Genomic DNA, 14,137 nt, shown 5'->3' with positions numbered 1-14,137 from the left:
CTACTACTAATGATAATAATAATATTAATTTATTGATGTTTCTAATATTGAGAGTAATAGTAATAATATTTGTAATAATTATAATAATTATAATAATAATTATAATAAGTATTATAATTTATAATAATAATATACAATAATGGCGTTACGTAGAATTATGATTGCATACTTTAAAATGAAGTATAATTGAAATGTAATAAAAGGAGTTTTTTCTCACAATCGATCGCATCTCTACTAAGACTGACGCGATAATAATAAAACGCTTTCAATTGTTGTTGTTGATGTTGTAGTTGTTGTTGTTGTTGATGTTGTTGTTGTAGTCTTTGTTGTTGTTGCTGATGATGTTGTTGTTGATGTTGTGGTTGCTGTTGTTGTAGTTTTTGTTGTTGTTAATGTTGTTGTTGATGATGATGTTGATGATGATGTTGTTGTTGCTGATGTTGTTGTTGTTGTTGTTGTTGTTGATGCTGTTGTAGTTTTTGTTGTTTTAGTTGTTGTTGTTGATGATGATGTTGTTGTTGTTGCTTTGTTTTGATTGCATCTTCAAGGTTCACTGCATTGTTATGTTGATGATGCAGTGATGAAACTTCTAATAACAACGGTGATGACAACGAAAAAGTTTGGAACTGCTTTGATAATGGAGAAAAAGATGATGATGACGACGATGATGAAGATGATGAAGATGATGAAAATGATGACGACGATGATGAAGATGATGAAATATGATGANCCGATGATGANCGATGATGATGACGCGATTTTGACGTCTAAAATTAAAATTGGTAGCTCGTAAGATACGTGTTGTGTTGAAATACTCTTCATTATCATCATCATTATCATCATCATTACCATCATTATCATCACAATCATCATCTTCATCATCACCACCATCCTCATCACAATCACAATCATCATCATCACCACCAACCTCTCCGGCATGAAGAGGAGCCATAAATTTAAAAACATATTACCGTCATTAAAAATCAATATAACGAGGTAATGATTGCAGAGAGAGAGAGAGAGAGAGAGAGAGAGAGAGAGAGAGAGAGAAAGAGGGAGAGAGAGAAAAAAGAAGAAAGAGAAAAAAAGAGAACAGGAGAAAGAGAGAGAGGAAGAGAAACGTACATGTATAATTAATAAAAGCAAAATTATTTTTGTTATAATGTATTCATCTATGGATTAGAATAAAATTAAATTGATTTCGAGGACTGAAATTCGATAGTTTCCAAAAAGTTGAGTCTGTGTCGGTGTGTGTGTGTTGTGTGTGTATGTGTGTGTGTGTGTTGTGTATGTATGTGCACTGGTATGAGAAAGTATGAAAAATGAATGAATGAATGAACGAACGAACGAACGAACGAACGAACGAATTCAAATGTAATTTATTCATTTCATTTCAATCTAATTGATAATTTTTTTTTCATTTCATATTTACTGCCTGATACGATACCATCGGTGTAGGGTTACAGTATTAAGTTTTAATTATTTAAATTATGACGACGACGACGATGATGATAATAACAATAATAATAACAACAACAACAACAATAATAATAACAATAATAAGGATGATGATGATGAAGACGAATGTGATAACTCAGTAGAAGCTTCTGGTGATACGATTATGTAGAAAGTCGTTTTAATGTCAGAAAAATCAAACGGATATTATTACTATTATTATCATCATCGTAATTATTTTTATTATTATTGTTATTATTATTATTATTATTATTTATTTTATCATATAATCGATAATACAGCTGTAACGTTGGGAGTATGGCGAAAAGCGTTGTTGTTTTTTACTTACTTGCCTTCGGGAAGATTACTAATAAAAAAACCTGACAATAATAGTAATAATAATAAATATTATTATAATTATAGTAGTGGTTGTAATAATAATAAGTTCTTAGATTTTTTATTCTTGCACGTTATCATCTTCCCATTCTAAAGAAATACAGTTTTAAACAGTAATAAAAGGTGTTGTTGTTATTATTATTATTGTTATTGTTGCTGTTGTTTTTGTTGTTGTTGTTGATACATTTTAAATATATACATTTATGTGTACATATAAATTAAAATTTTGTAGGTATGTATATAAACATTCGTATACAGATATTCACACAAACACACACACATAAATATACACATACAAAGTCACACATGCACACACACACACTTAAACAAAAACACACACAAATATACACATACAAACAAAGTCACACACACACACAAACTCACACAAACACACATGACTTGACTTTTTTATACGGCGACACTTTTAATACTATAATAAAGATTATTATTATTGCTTATTATTATTATTTATTATTATTATTTGTTATTATTATTAATATTTATGGGATTCATTTTTTATATACTTTCGGCATAAAATAATTTGAGATGAGATGTTGCACGTTGTTTGCTGTTGGCACAGCCGATGGCGTTGTTTTTATTGTTGTTGCTGTTGCTGTTGTTGCTGTTGCTGTTGTTGTTGTTATTGTTGTTGTGTTGTTGTTGCTGCTGCTACTGTTGTTGTTGCTAGTATTTTTCGGTTTAGTTTGCTTGCTAATTTTATGGAACGTGAGTGGAAAAAAATGACATCATCATCGTCATTATCATCACATCATCACATCATCACCATCATCATCACCATCGTCATCATCAGCGATGGCATCATTATCATTACCAACGTCATCATCGTCGTCATCGCCGTAGTTACCAATTTGCATTTTAATGGCAATTGATATGATAATTGTATTATGTGATTCTATCGATATACGAACATACATACAAACATACATACATTCATACATATATACATACATACATACATACATACATACATGCATACATACACACATATATACACACATACATACATACGCACATACATACATGTACAAACAATTATACAATCAATCATAAGCCGCAGAATCATAGGTCTTAGATGACATCTGATTGTTTTGTTTGTGCAAGAGTTGTTATCGGTGTTTGGGATGTTGTTGTTGTTGTTGTTGTGGCTTTCAATGTTGTTGTTGTTTTTAATGTTGTTGTTGTTGGTAGTCGTGATGTTGTGTAATTTTGTCCAAAACAACGCAAACCAAACCAACAAATACATGATATGAACAATAAGAACAGCAAAAACATCAACGTGAACAACAAAAACATCAACTCAAGCAACAAAAACATCAACTCAAGCAACAAAAACATCAACAACAGCTACTGCTGATCCTCACTAACAATTACAAATGAATGATTTATTTAAATGTAGCTTTATTCTACTGAGATGCAACAAAAGCCATCAAATAGCCAAACTACATACAAAACGATACAAACAAACAAACAAACAAACATACATACATACATACATACATACAAGCAAACATACATGCATACATTTCCTAAGAGAGGGTGAGTTGGATCAAACCACGAGAAATGAAGTTTACAACCGAGAAAGTATTTTTGATAACGGCAAAGATTGGAAGGTCCTGGCAGATTTGAAGGGCATGAGAAACTACCCATCGTTCATGAAGGATACAGGAGCGAGACCTGACGTGGTGGTACAGTTGGTATCGGCAGACACTGTTATTTTAGTAGAACTGACTCTACCTATGAGGCTAATATAACAGCAAGGTACGCTATAAAAACAGGCAAGTATGAAGAGCTTGTTAGTGAGATGAAGCAAGGTGGGTTAAGATGTTTTTTGTACGCAGTTGAAGTCGGTGCAAAAAGTGTTTTTGGATGTTTAGCGTACAGCTTTTTGAAGGATTTGGGTTTGGCAGGTAAAAGACGATCAAGTTGTATGCAGAACATAGGACGTACAGCCGAGCAAACGTCTTACTGGATATGGTTAGGGAACTGGAATGCGAGTTTATAAAGTTAACAGACAAACTCGTTTGCACGTAAGGCTTCCGCTACTTAACACTCCCAGACTCGGCATAGCGTATTACTTGGCTCGTCGATGTAACTCACATGATATGTTTATATGTGAACTTTCTGGCACGCCTGCACAATTTTACAGTATAAAAAGAGTTGATTTCAAAGCGAGGCAAATTGTTTGTTCAGCGAGAGACATCCAACTGATCTCTGGATGTGGCCCTGTTTCTCGAAAGTGTCTGGAAGTTGACGGGCTGAAACACTCGTTGACGGAAACTCTTCCTCTGAAGACTCTCGCTGAACGTTCGTCATGTTCAAGTTTCTGCATACCCTTACAAAAACTACTAACTACAAACATACTTACATACATATACTTGCATACCTGCGTATCTATACACAATATTACACACTCACGTGAATATATAATTATTTATTTGTGTGTGTGTGTGTTGTGTGTGTTTTTATATGTGCTTGCATGTGCGAGTTAGCGTTTAGCAGGTTCCTTTCAGAAATATTTAAACGTTCCATAGCACCAGCAGCAGTAGTAGTAGTAGTAGCAGCAGCAGCAGCAGTAGTAGTAGTAGTAAATAATATTTGTTTAAAACTACACATCTTCGTGTGCAAACAAATTATGTTTAATTGTTTTGTATGTTTTTGTATGTATGTATGTATGTATGTATGTAAGTATATATGTATGTATGTATGTATGTATGTATGTATGTATGTATGTATGTATGTATGTATGTATGTATGTATGCATGTATGTATGCATGTATGAATGTATGAATGTATGCATGTATGCATGTATGCATGTATGCATGTATGCATGTATGCATGTATGCATGTATGCATGTATGTATGTATGTATGTATGTATGTATGTATGAATGTATGTATGTATGCATGTATGCATGTATGCATGTATGCATGTATGTATGTATGAATGTATGTATGTATGTATGTATGTATGTATGTATGTATGTATGTATGTATGTATGTATGTATGTATGTATGTATGTATGTATGTATGTATGTATGTATGTATGTATGTATGTATGTATGTATGTATGTATGTATGTATGTATGTATGTATGTATGTATGTATGTATGTATTTATGTATGTATGCATGTATGTATGTATATTTTTATGTGTGTATGTATGTGCGTGTATGTGTGCGTGTATACATGTATGTTTAGAAGTGTTTAGTGACAGGTGTTTTTGAGTGGCTAGCCATAGTTGCTTGGCTGGTTGGCGTTTAAATAAACTCATAACAGGGCGGAAGGCATTCAATGGAAATTTATTATCATTAGTTTTGTTGCAATTGTTGATGTTGTTGTTACTGTTGTTGTTGCTATTGTTGATGTTGTTGTTGTTGTTGTTGAAGATTGTGTTGTTTATGATGATGACGAAGATGAATAATAAGATGATGAAGATAATGATGATGATGATGGTGGTGGCAGTACTGATAATGATGGTTGTATATCTGTCTTGATGCAATTGCGTTAAAATGGTTATCGTTCTGTAATTTAAATAACGCTGATATTTCTTTCTTCTTGTCACATCATCATCATCATCGCCATCATTATCATCATCGTCATCATCATCACAATAATTTTCCACAATCATCATCGTCATCATCGTCATCACAATCGTCGTCATCATCATCATAATGATTTAATTACAAAGGACATTTTCAACCCTCAATAACTTTGTCACTAAACTTCAAAGATCTTTATTTCCACAGAGCTACAATCTCTAGTGTGTGCGTGTGTGCGCGTGTATGTGTAATTTTGTATGCGTGTGTATATGTGTGTACATACAGTGTGATTTTCAGTGTATGTCTGTGAATGCATGTGTTTAGTGTTTATTTTAAACGCTTGTTTGTGTGTAAGAAGCAAACAGAAATACTTCTGTTTGTATATGTATTTGTGTACAAATGTTTGCCTATTTGTGTGTGTGTGTTTGTGTGTGTTTGTGTGTGTATGTTTGCGTCTGCGTGTGTTTTTGTGCATCTTAGTGTGTTGTGACGAAATATTTCTATCTTTATTGTCATTATTTTTTTTCTAAATATAGCTACAACTATCATTATTTCTCTTGATCAGAAATTGTTTACGTTATTACAAATGAAATTTATTTAGCGCTTTTTACTGCAAATTCAAATTTCATGTTCCTACGCGCATTTTTTGTGTGCGTGTGTTTGTGTGGGTGCGTGCGTGTAAGCATTCTATTATTTGTTTCTGCGAAATGACGTGATTATGCCTATGTGTGCGTGTATATGCTTGTGCGTATGTGCGTTTATAAATGCGTGTGTGTGTGTGTATGTGCGTGAGTTCGTGCGTGTATGTATGTGTTTGTGTGAGCGTGTTTTTTTGTGCGTGTCATATGTTTATTTATTCACACATTTGCATGTGTAGGTGTAGTAAGTAAAATAATAACAAATGTAGCAATCATAATAATAATAAAAAGAGGAAGAAGAAGAGAAACTAAAATTTGAAGTTTTTATATATGCGGCTTGCATTTTTCTATCTCGGTGAATGTGTTTTATATCGCTTTGTTTGTGTTTGTGTGTGTGTTTGTGTGTGTATGTTTAAATTTGTGTGTGTGTGTGTGAGTGTGTGTATGTGAGTGTGTATGTGTGTGGTCGCGTGTTATAATGTCATCCATAAAATTTCTCAGATTATGTATTGTTGATACATTATATGCATGTATTTGTTTCGAATGTTCGTTTGGGTATGTCTGTGTCTGTGTGCGTAAGTGTGTTTGTATGTATGTATGTGTGTGAATGTGTGTGCTTTTAAATAGAATATTCTGCAAAGAAAAACTAATTCTATTGTTTTCGCATAAAAATCTTTCTATATTTGTTATGAAATAACGTCATTATCAGTAACATTGTTGCATTGCTGTGCCCTGCTGCTGTTGCAAATAACTATTTGAGAATAGTAGGAACATAATAAAGTAATAATAACAATTGGAAAAGATAAATAATAATAATAGTAAATACTAAAAAAGGAATAAAATAATGTGAAGACTTTATATGAGTCGAAATTAGATTTATCCTTCGTAAATTCGGAAACAATAACCCAATTGAATAGTTTTAGGTCCCATATTTCTTGCTATGTTGGCTCGTATATGTGCGCGTGTGTTTGTATGTGTACGTGTTATTATGTATGTGTATTTATGCTTCTGTATATATTTTATCATTAATACTTTGTCGCTAAAAAATTTCGTTCGAATTCATTTTAAAAACCAGTAATTCGAGTAAATACATTTGTTTATTATATTTACTATGCTTTTAAAAAAGATAAATAGTTTGAACTATTTACATATAATTTACATGAAATACGTTTCAAGAAGATGAAAAGTTATAACATTCATAATATTATTAATTATTACAAACGTTATAACGAATAATGCTTATAAGCGCAGAGCGTATCGTCTTTCTATATCTCCGAGAATTTTATGTCCATGAGCAGTAGAATGTTCCAGGAGAATGGCCTGGGCTCCGGCGACAAAATGGTCATCGTTTGTTTCTGTGTGTCCACTTTCAAGACAGCAACGAATCCGGACACGTTATTCTTCATGATCTCGTCTCTGGTCGAAGCAAAGCTGGTGCTCAGTACGCAGTTTTCCAACGAGCCAGACACTGATACAGGGGTTAATTTCATATCGGAGTCTTCAAGGATGACTCCCAATGGGAGCATTGATGCCGGAAGTTTGGGAGCTCCAATCTTGTATATCTCAACCTCTTGAAATTGAACATCGCACGTGTGCGAATGCAACTCATTTGAAGCACCGTAAAAATATTTCTTTATATTCATATACATGCTATTCGCTCGGAATTCCTGGCTTCTTTGAACAGCGCCGCCTGATTTTGGAAGCATCACAGTTTTCACAAAAAGAGGAAGATCGTTTTGAAATTTCGTGTAGAGCAGTTCGTTATCAATCACTACGAGGACTTCAATTTCGAAGGCGGCGGCAACATTAAGTAAGCACTTGTACCCTTCATCCCTTATGCATCCGCCTGTATTTATGATGACTCCACTGGCGTTACACTCATCGCTCATCTCGCACTTGAAGTTGACGCACTCGGCCAAAAAATTGACCACTGAATTGAAATACTTTGTATTCTCTGTCGGAGACTCGTGACCGTAATGAAAGACCAGTTGGTTTTTCGTATCGTAGCCCTTTTCAATGTCGACCGGCTGTGTTATGCACAGGGCACTCACAGTTCCAGGCATAGAGATTTCATTCTGTCCGACATCCAGATCAATGAACAGGGGGGTCCAGCCCAGTCTCGTCCCGTAATTCACCAGAATTCTACTGAGCGTACTTTTGCCTACATCTGACGGTCCTACTATTAAAACTCTCGGTCCCCTATTCATCGTTTCAACGGCTTTCCTCCTCATCTGATCGAGGGCGTCGTGCAAGTTTATGTATATGTTCATCGTTGGGCTATCTTTCGTGTACAGATCTTCACTCTTGCCAATTACCCACAATTGACAGCCATGGTAAGTGAAGATGGCACCTTTTGCTCCAACTGGAAACGTGTAATTTCTTTTTAGAACCAATTCAGTGCCGAAATATTCAGCATTCCCCGACGATAACTCGATTTGAATGGGGCCTGAATCCTCCTCCACTTCAAATCTCAACTCAGCGTTGGGTGGCAGGTCAAACAACTGCTTCTTTGCACCAACCTTCATACTTTCATTAAAAACTTTAGCTGTTGCCATTTTCAATTAATTAATTTTGAAATTACTTAATTAATTATTTTTCGAATTAATTTTATTGTTAATCTAATTCGATGAAGATCTAACTTTACACTGACTTAGACCGGATAGATACCCGCAATATATAGAGTGTTTACTCGCAAAGTCGATTTACCAAAGATCACATATTAAAGTGCTTAATCGATAAAAATTGTAAAACCAAAGACTAAAAATATTTAATTATTATTACAGCGTGTCCTTGTTTACAAGTTGAATTCCTTTGCTTGCTTATAAAATTTTAGATTTCTTTAATTAACATTATAATTGTTATTATTATAATTATTGTCGTCATTGTAATTTAGTATGTTAGTATGTTTGTTAGTTTGTATATTTATTTATGAGTATGTTAGTATGTTTGTTAGTTTGTATATTTAGTTCTATGTCTTTTTGTCAAAGTTTATATTTCCTTGTCTTTGTTATTTAAATTTTTTTACAATCCCTATTTGCTGCTACTGAATTTTTTGGCATTTTCATAAAATATTGAAAAATATCAATAATGATTATTATTTTATTAATTATTATCAAAAAAATAAAAATTAAAAAATAATAAATTCAAATAATCCGAGTTTATGAGTGCCAGAGCTATTTGCAAATTTATTCCATTTCATTGTTGTAGCCATATCGTTGTTTGCTATATCTGTGTCCGCTTTGTAATTATTATTCAATGTTTGTGCCTTTGTGTGTGTGTATGCGTATGTGTGTATGTCTGCGAGTGTTTGTATGTGTGTGTATCTTTTGTTGTTGAAGGGGTTGATATTGTTGTTCTTGTTAATATTTTTGATGGTAAGCTATTAATTACGCACATTTCCGTGTTAAATGATGAGGATGGTGAGAACGACGTTGTTATTAATGTTATTGTTTTTGTTGTTGTTGTTGTCTTTTCCATACAACACATCAATGATACCATCTTTATGATAATTAATTACGCTGACAACAACGTATATAACAACAAGACAACGACGACAACATATATAACGATGATGACCGTTAGTTAGCGCCTGAAATTATTCTATCTTCAAATTAACGGTAAAAAAATAAAAACAAATAGACAATTGTTTTGTGTGGTTAATTATACGTTAAATTGTATTGTTTAACTGGTTTAAATGTATGTATGTTTAATTGTATGTTTAATTCATTTTAAATGTAGGTATTTAATTGTATGCTTAATTCATCTTAAATGTATGTATGTTTAATTGTATGTTTAATTCATTTTAAATGTAGGTATTTAATTGTATGCTTAATTCATCTTAAATGTATGTATGTTTAATTGTATGTTTAATTCATTTTAAATGTAGGTATTTAATTGTATGCTTAATTCATCTTAAATGTATGTATGTTTAATTGTATGTTTAATTCATTTTAAATGTAGGTATTTAATTGTATGCTTAATTCATCTTAAATGTATGTATGTTTAATTGTGTGTTTAATTGTTTAAAAGTCTAGCGGACTCATTGAAAATCACACAAGCCTAACGGTGCGTTATAGCCATCGATTCTAATATAAATACGTAAAGCATATTTATGTAAGAAATTATAATATTGTATTAGATGTATTAGATATATTTATTTATTTATTATTATATTTATAAATTATGATATTATACAAAAATATTAGATATATTTATTTATTTATTATTATTAACATAAATGTCTTGAATCAAGAAGTACTTGAAAACTCGAATACATCCTCACCTAACCGGTTTAATCCGTCATTGTTATTATTTTAAAATTTCATTTACTATTAGCTAAATAATTTTTTGTAGGATTTTATTTTTCGTAAATTTAATTGCTGTTGTTGTTGTTGTTTATAAGGATGGTTTTCTAAAATTCGAAGTCTTAATCAGATATCAGTGAGTGAGTGAGTGAGTGGGTGGGTGAGTGAGTGAGTGGGTGGGTGAGTGAGTGAGTGAGTGAGTGATAATGAGAATGACAAACTTTTCAAAATTCACGACTGAGTGCTTAGGCAATTAAAAATTTAAAAACTGAATCATTAAGGAACAAATTTAAAGCTAAAAATTACCAAAGAAGTTTTAAACAAAAACGAATGAATGAACAAACAAATGAATGAAAGAACGAACAGACAAATAAATGAATAAATGAATGAATGAATGAATGGAAGAATTCAAGAAATTGAAATTAAATTATTTTTATGTCTGTGTTAACTGAATCGATTGAATGAATTTTATTCAAATGGCTGCGTATTTCAAAATTATCTACGTATCTATCTACATAGATATATTACGCAGTGTGTGTGTGTGTGTATGTGTGTACGTGTGTTGTGTTTGCGTGTGTGTGTGTGTGTGTGTCCGAGTACGTCCGAAATAGTAGTTTTTGTATTTTGTATGTGTATTTTGGTGGGAATGTTTGTTGGAAATTGTATGTGTGTGTGTGTGTGTGTGTGCAAATCAACAAACAAACAAGCACAAGAATTAGCAAACGAACGAACATATAAACAAACAAACAAATGAAGGAATGAATGAATGAACGACTGATCAAACGAATGAATGATTGAAAATATAATTTGGCAAGCGGAAAGGAAATGTTACAATAGAATTAAATTATCATCGATAGTAATGGGAATGCATGTATTTGTACACTGTGTGATAAATGGGGCAGATTGATGGTGACGACGACGACGATGACGCTGTTGGTGGTATTGACGGTGGCTAGGACACTGATGAGTAGTAAGATGATGAAGATGATGAAGAAGATGATGATGAAGAAGAAGATGATGGTTGTGAGTAAGATGACGACGATAAAGATGACGATGATGATGGTGCTGCCAGAAATTACCAAGACGATGGTCATCAAAATGGTAATTTTAGAAGTTTCATTTAAAATTGTTACTGCCTGAATGGTATGTGTTAAACATAACATACAAACTAACGTACATACATATACAATACAAACTAAAACATACAAACATACGTACAACTGCACATACAAAAACATACAAAACTATCATTTTTCCATATACATTTATACAAAAAACATACATATGCTCCAAAAAAGCCAAAAAAAACATCAAACACAAAAAATACATACTCACAAAACTCATAATAACATACATACATATGTAAATATATATACGGACATACATACATACACACATACTCAGACGTACACACACATACATTCACGTACACGCATACATACAAACAAATATACAGAGGCACCTATGCAAACAACTTGTTTGATTAACTTCATCAATCATTACGTAAAATCTCATATCCGTTGTCGCATTAATTGATACAAATACACGTGTATGTTTGTATGTATGTATGTTTTTAGGTTTGTTTGTATGTATGTTTGTTTGTTTGTATGTATTTTTGTGTGTATGTTTGTTTGTATGTACGTTTGTATGAATGTATCGGTGTATAAATGTATGAATCAAAAAAGCGAACAAACAAATGGATAATCTTAAAAATCTCAAACAGTTTTTCATCAACGCGTTTGGTCACACATACATACACACACAGACACACACAGACACAAACACACACATACAAACATAGATACATACAAAAATACATTAAGTTTACAAGTTTGTAGCTTGCGGGCAACAAATCCAACAAACAAATAACTCCATTTCTTCAATGGCTCAACAAACACAAAAAACATCTCAAAACTAAAAAAAACCATACATACGTACGTACATACATACATACATACATACATACATACATACATACATACATACATACATACATACATACATACATACATACATACACATACATACATACATACATACATACATACATACATACATACATACATACATACATACATACATACATACATACATACATACATACATACATACAACATACATACATACATACATACATACATACATACATACATACATACATACATACATACATACATACATACATACATACATACATACATACATACATACATACATACATACATACATACATACATACATACATACATACATACAAACAAACAAACAAACAAAAATACATACATACGTTGGTACACAGAGACAGATAAAGACATAGACAAACATGTATTGTTAGTTAACACATGCAACTCAATCATGAAATTATAAACATTTAAAAAATAATAAAAAGAATAATAATAAGAATAATGAAAAAATCTATGAGAACTTTGTAAATTTCAATTGTTGTCATCCAATTCTTAATTCGCGAACCGACGACGTGTATGAATTTGTTTGTTTGTTGTTTTGTTCGTTTGTTCGTATGTTTGTCTGTTCGTATGTTTGTCTGTTTGTATGTTTGTCTGTTTGCATGGTTGTTTTCATATACGTTAAAACGCTTCTTTACCAGCAGCCAAACACAAACAATCAATTAAACTTACAAGATTACAACAAAACCAATAAAACATCTATATAACCACATAAATAATAATAATAAAAATAATAATAATAACAACAACAAAAAATTGAACACATTAACAGCAACAACAACAACAAACTGAACACAGCAACAACAACAGCAACAACAAACTGAACACGACATAAAAGGTTCTAATTGGCATTAAAATAAATAAAAGAATTAATTAATCACCATCTTCTTAGTCATCGTCATCGTCGTTACACACACACACACACACACACACACACACACACACACACACGTACGCACACACAAACACACACACACACGCACACTTTTATACATATACACACACACATGCATACATACAATTGTCTGATAAATACACACAAATATATTTAAACATTCAAGCAATATAGTATATATGTTTAGAGTTGTTAATAAAAACGTTGATATATGTATTTGTGTATATGTTTTTTATACAAAGTAATTGTTAAAGTTATATTTTGTGTTTATCGTATGATCTGATATTGTTTGTATCATGATACAAATTTGTATCAAAATATTTGCTGCTGTTGCTGTTTCTATTCTGGTTTGTATGTGTTAGTACAAGTTAGTATGTATGGATGTGCGTATGTTTGTTTGTATATCTGTGTGTGTGTGTGTGTGTATGTGCGTGTGTGCGTGTGTGTGTGCGTGTTTGAATTATATGTGAGAAAGTGCTGCAGTATTTATCATCATGTTAGCGTTCAATTGATTGTCAGGTTTTTATCTGGTTCTCAGATTAAAGTGGCGATAGTGAAATAATTTCTGATTGAATTTTTTGAGGGATCGAACGAAATTATAGTTAATTATAATTATAATTATACCGAAATTATAATTATAAATAATATTTAAAATTTCATTTTATTACTTTTTGGTGGTGTTTTTTTACTTAATTCAGTTGAAGATATTCAATATCATTCATTCTTCCATTCATCTATTCATATATTGATTCATTCATTCATATATTAACTAATTAGTTCGTTCATTCATTCATTCATTTATTCATTCATTCATTTATACATTCATTTATACATTCATTCATTCATACATTCATTCATTCATTTATTCACCGGTTTATTTATATCTTTCAAATAACTCCATAAACGTCGATGCTTACATAACATCG

General features: G+C 31.9%; 3 protein-coding genes across 3 annotated transcripts; 1 reads left to right on the top strand and 2 right to left on the bottom strand.

Moving 5' to 3' along the window:
* Positions 1-265: 265 nt before the first annotated feature.
* On the bottom strand, positions 266-4,185 carry HELRODRAFT_166394 (hypothetical protein; the record flags this gene model as incomplete). The annotated part of the gene is made up of 5 exons (XM_009033327.1): positions 266-365; positions 1,805-1,835; positions 2,376-2,479; positions 3,948-4,002; positions 4,071-4,185. 5 exons carry the CDS (start codon positions 4,183-4,185, stop codon positions 266-268), a joined length of 405 nt encoding a protein of 134 aa, XP_009031575.1.
* Positions 4,186-4,727: 542 nt separating this feature from the next.
* On the top strand, positions 4,728-5,069 carry HELRODRAFT_70900 (hypothetical protein; the record flags this gene model as incomplete). The annotated part of the gene is made up of 1 exon (XM_009032939.1): positions 4,728-5,069. The coding sequence occupies one exon, from the start codon at positions 4,728-4,730 to the stop codon at positions 5,067-5,069; it is 342 nt and encodes a 113-aa protein (XP_009031187.1).
* Positions 5,070-7,313: 2,244 nt separating this feature from the next.
* Positions 7,314-8,573, bottom strand: HELRODRAFT_70975 (hypothetical protein; the record flags this gene model as incomplete). The annotated part of the gene is made up of 1 exon (XM_009032951.1): positions 7,314-8,573. One exon carries the CDS (start codon positions 8,571-8,573, stop codon positions 7,314-7,316), a length of 1,260 nt encoding a protein of 419 aa, XP_009031199.1.
* Positions 8,574-14,137: the final 5,564 nt, after the last annotated feature.

Source organism: Helobdella robusta, assembly GCF_000326865.2.
Source record: "Helobdella robusta unplaced genomic scaffold HELROscaffold_9, whole genome shotgun sequence".
Classification (NCBI taxonomy): Eukaryota; Metazoa; Annelida; class Clitellata; order Rhynchobdellida; family Glossiphoniidae; genus Helobdella; species Helobdella robusta.
Note: the sequence above shows the minus strand (reverse complement) of the source record. Positions and strands in the feature narration are given on the sequence as shown.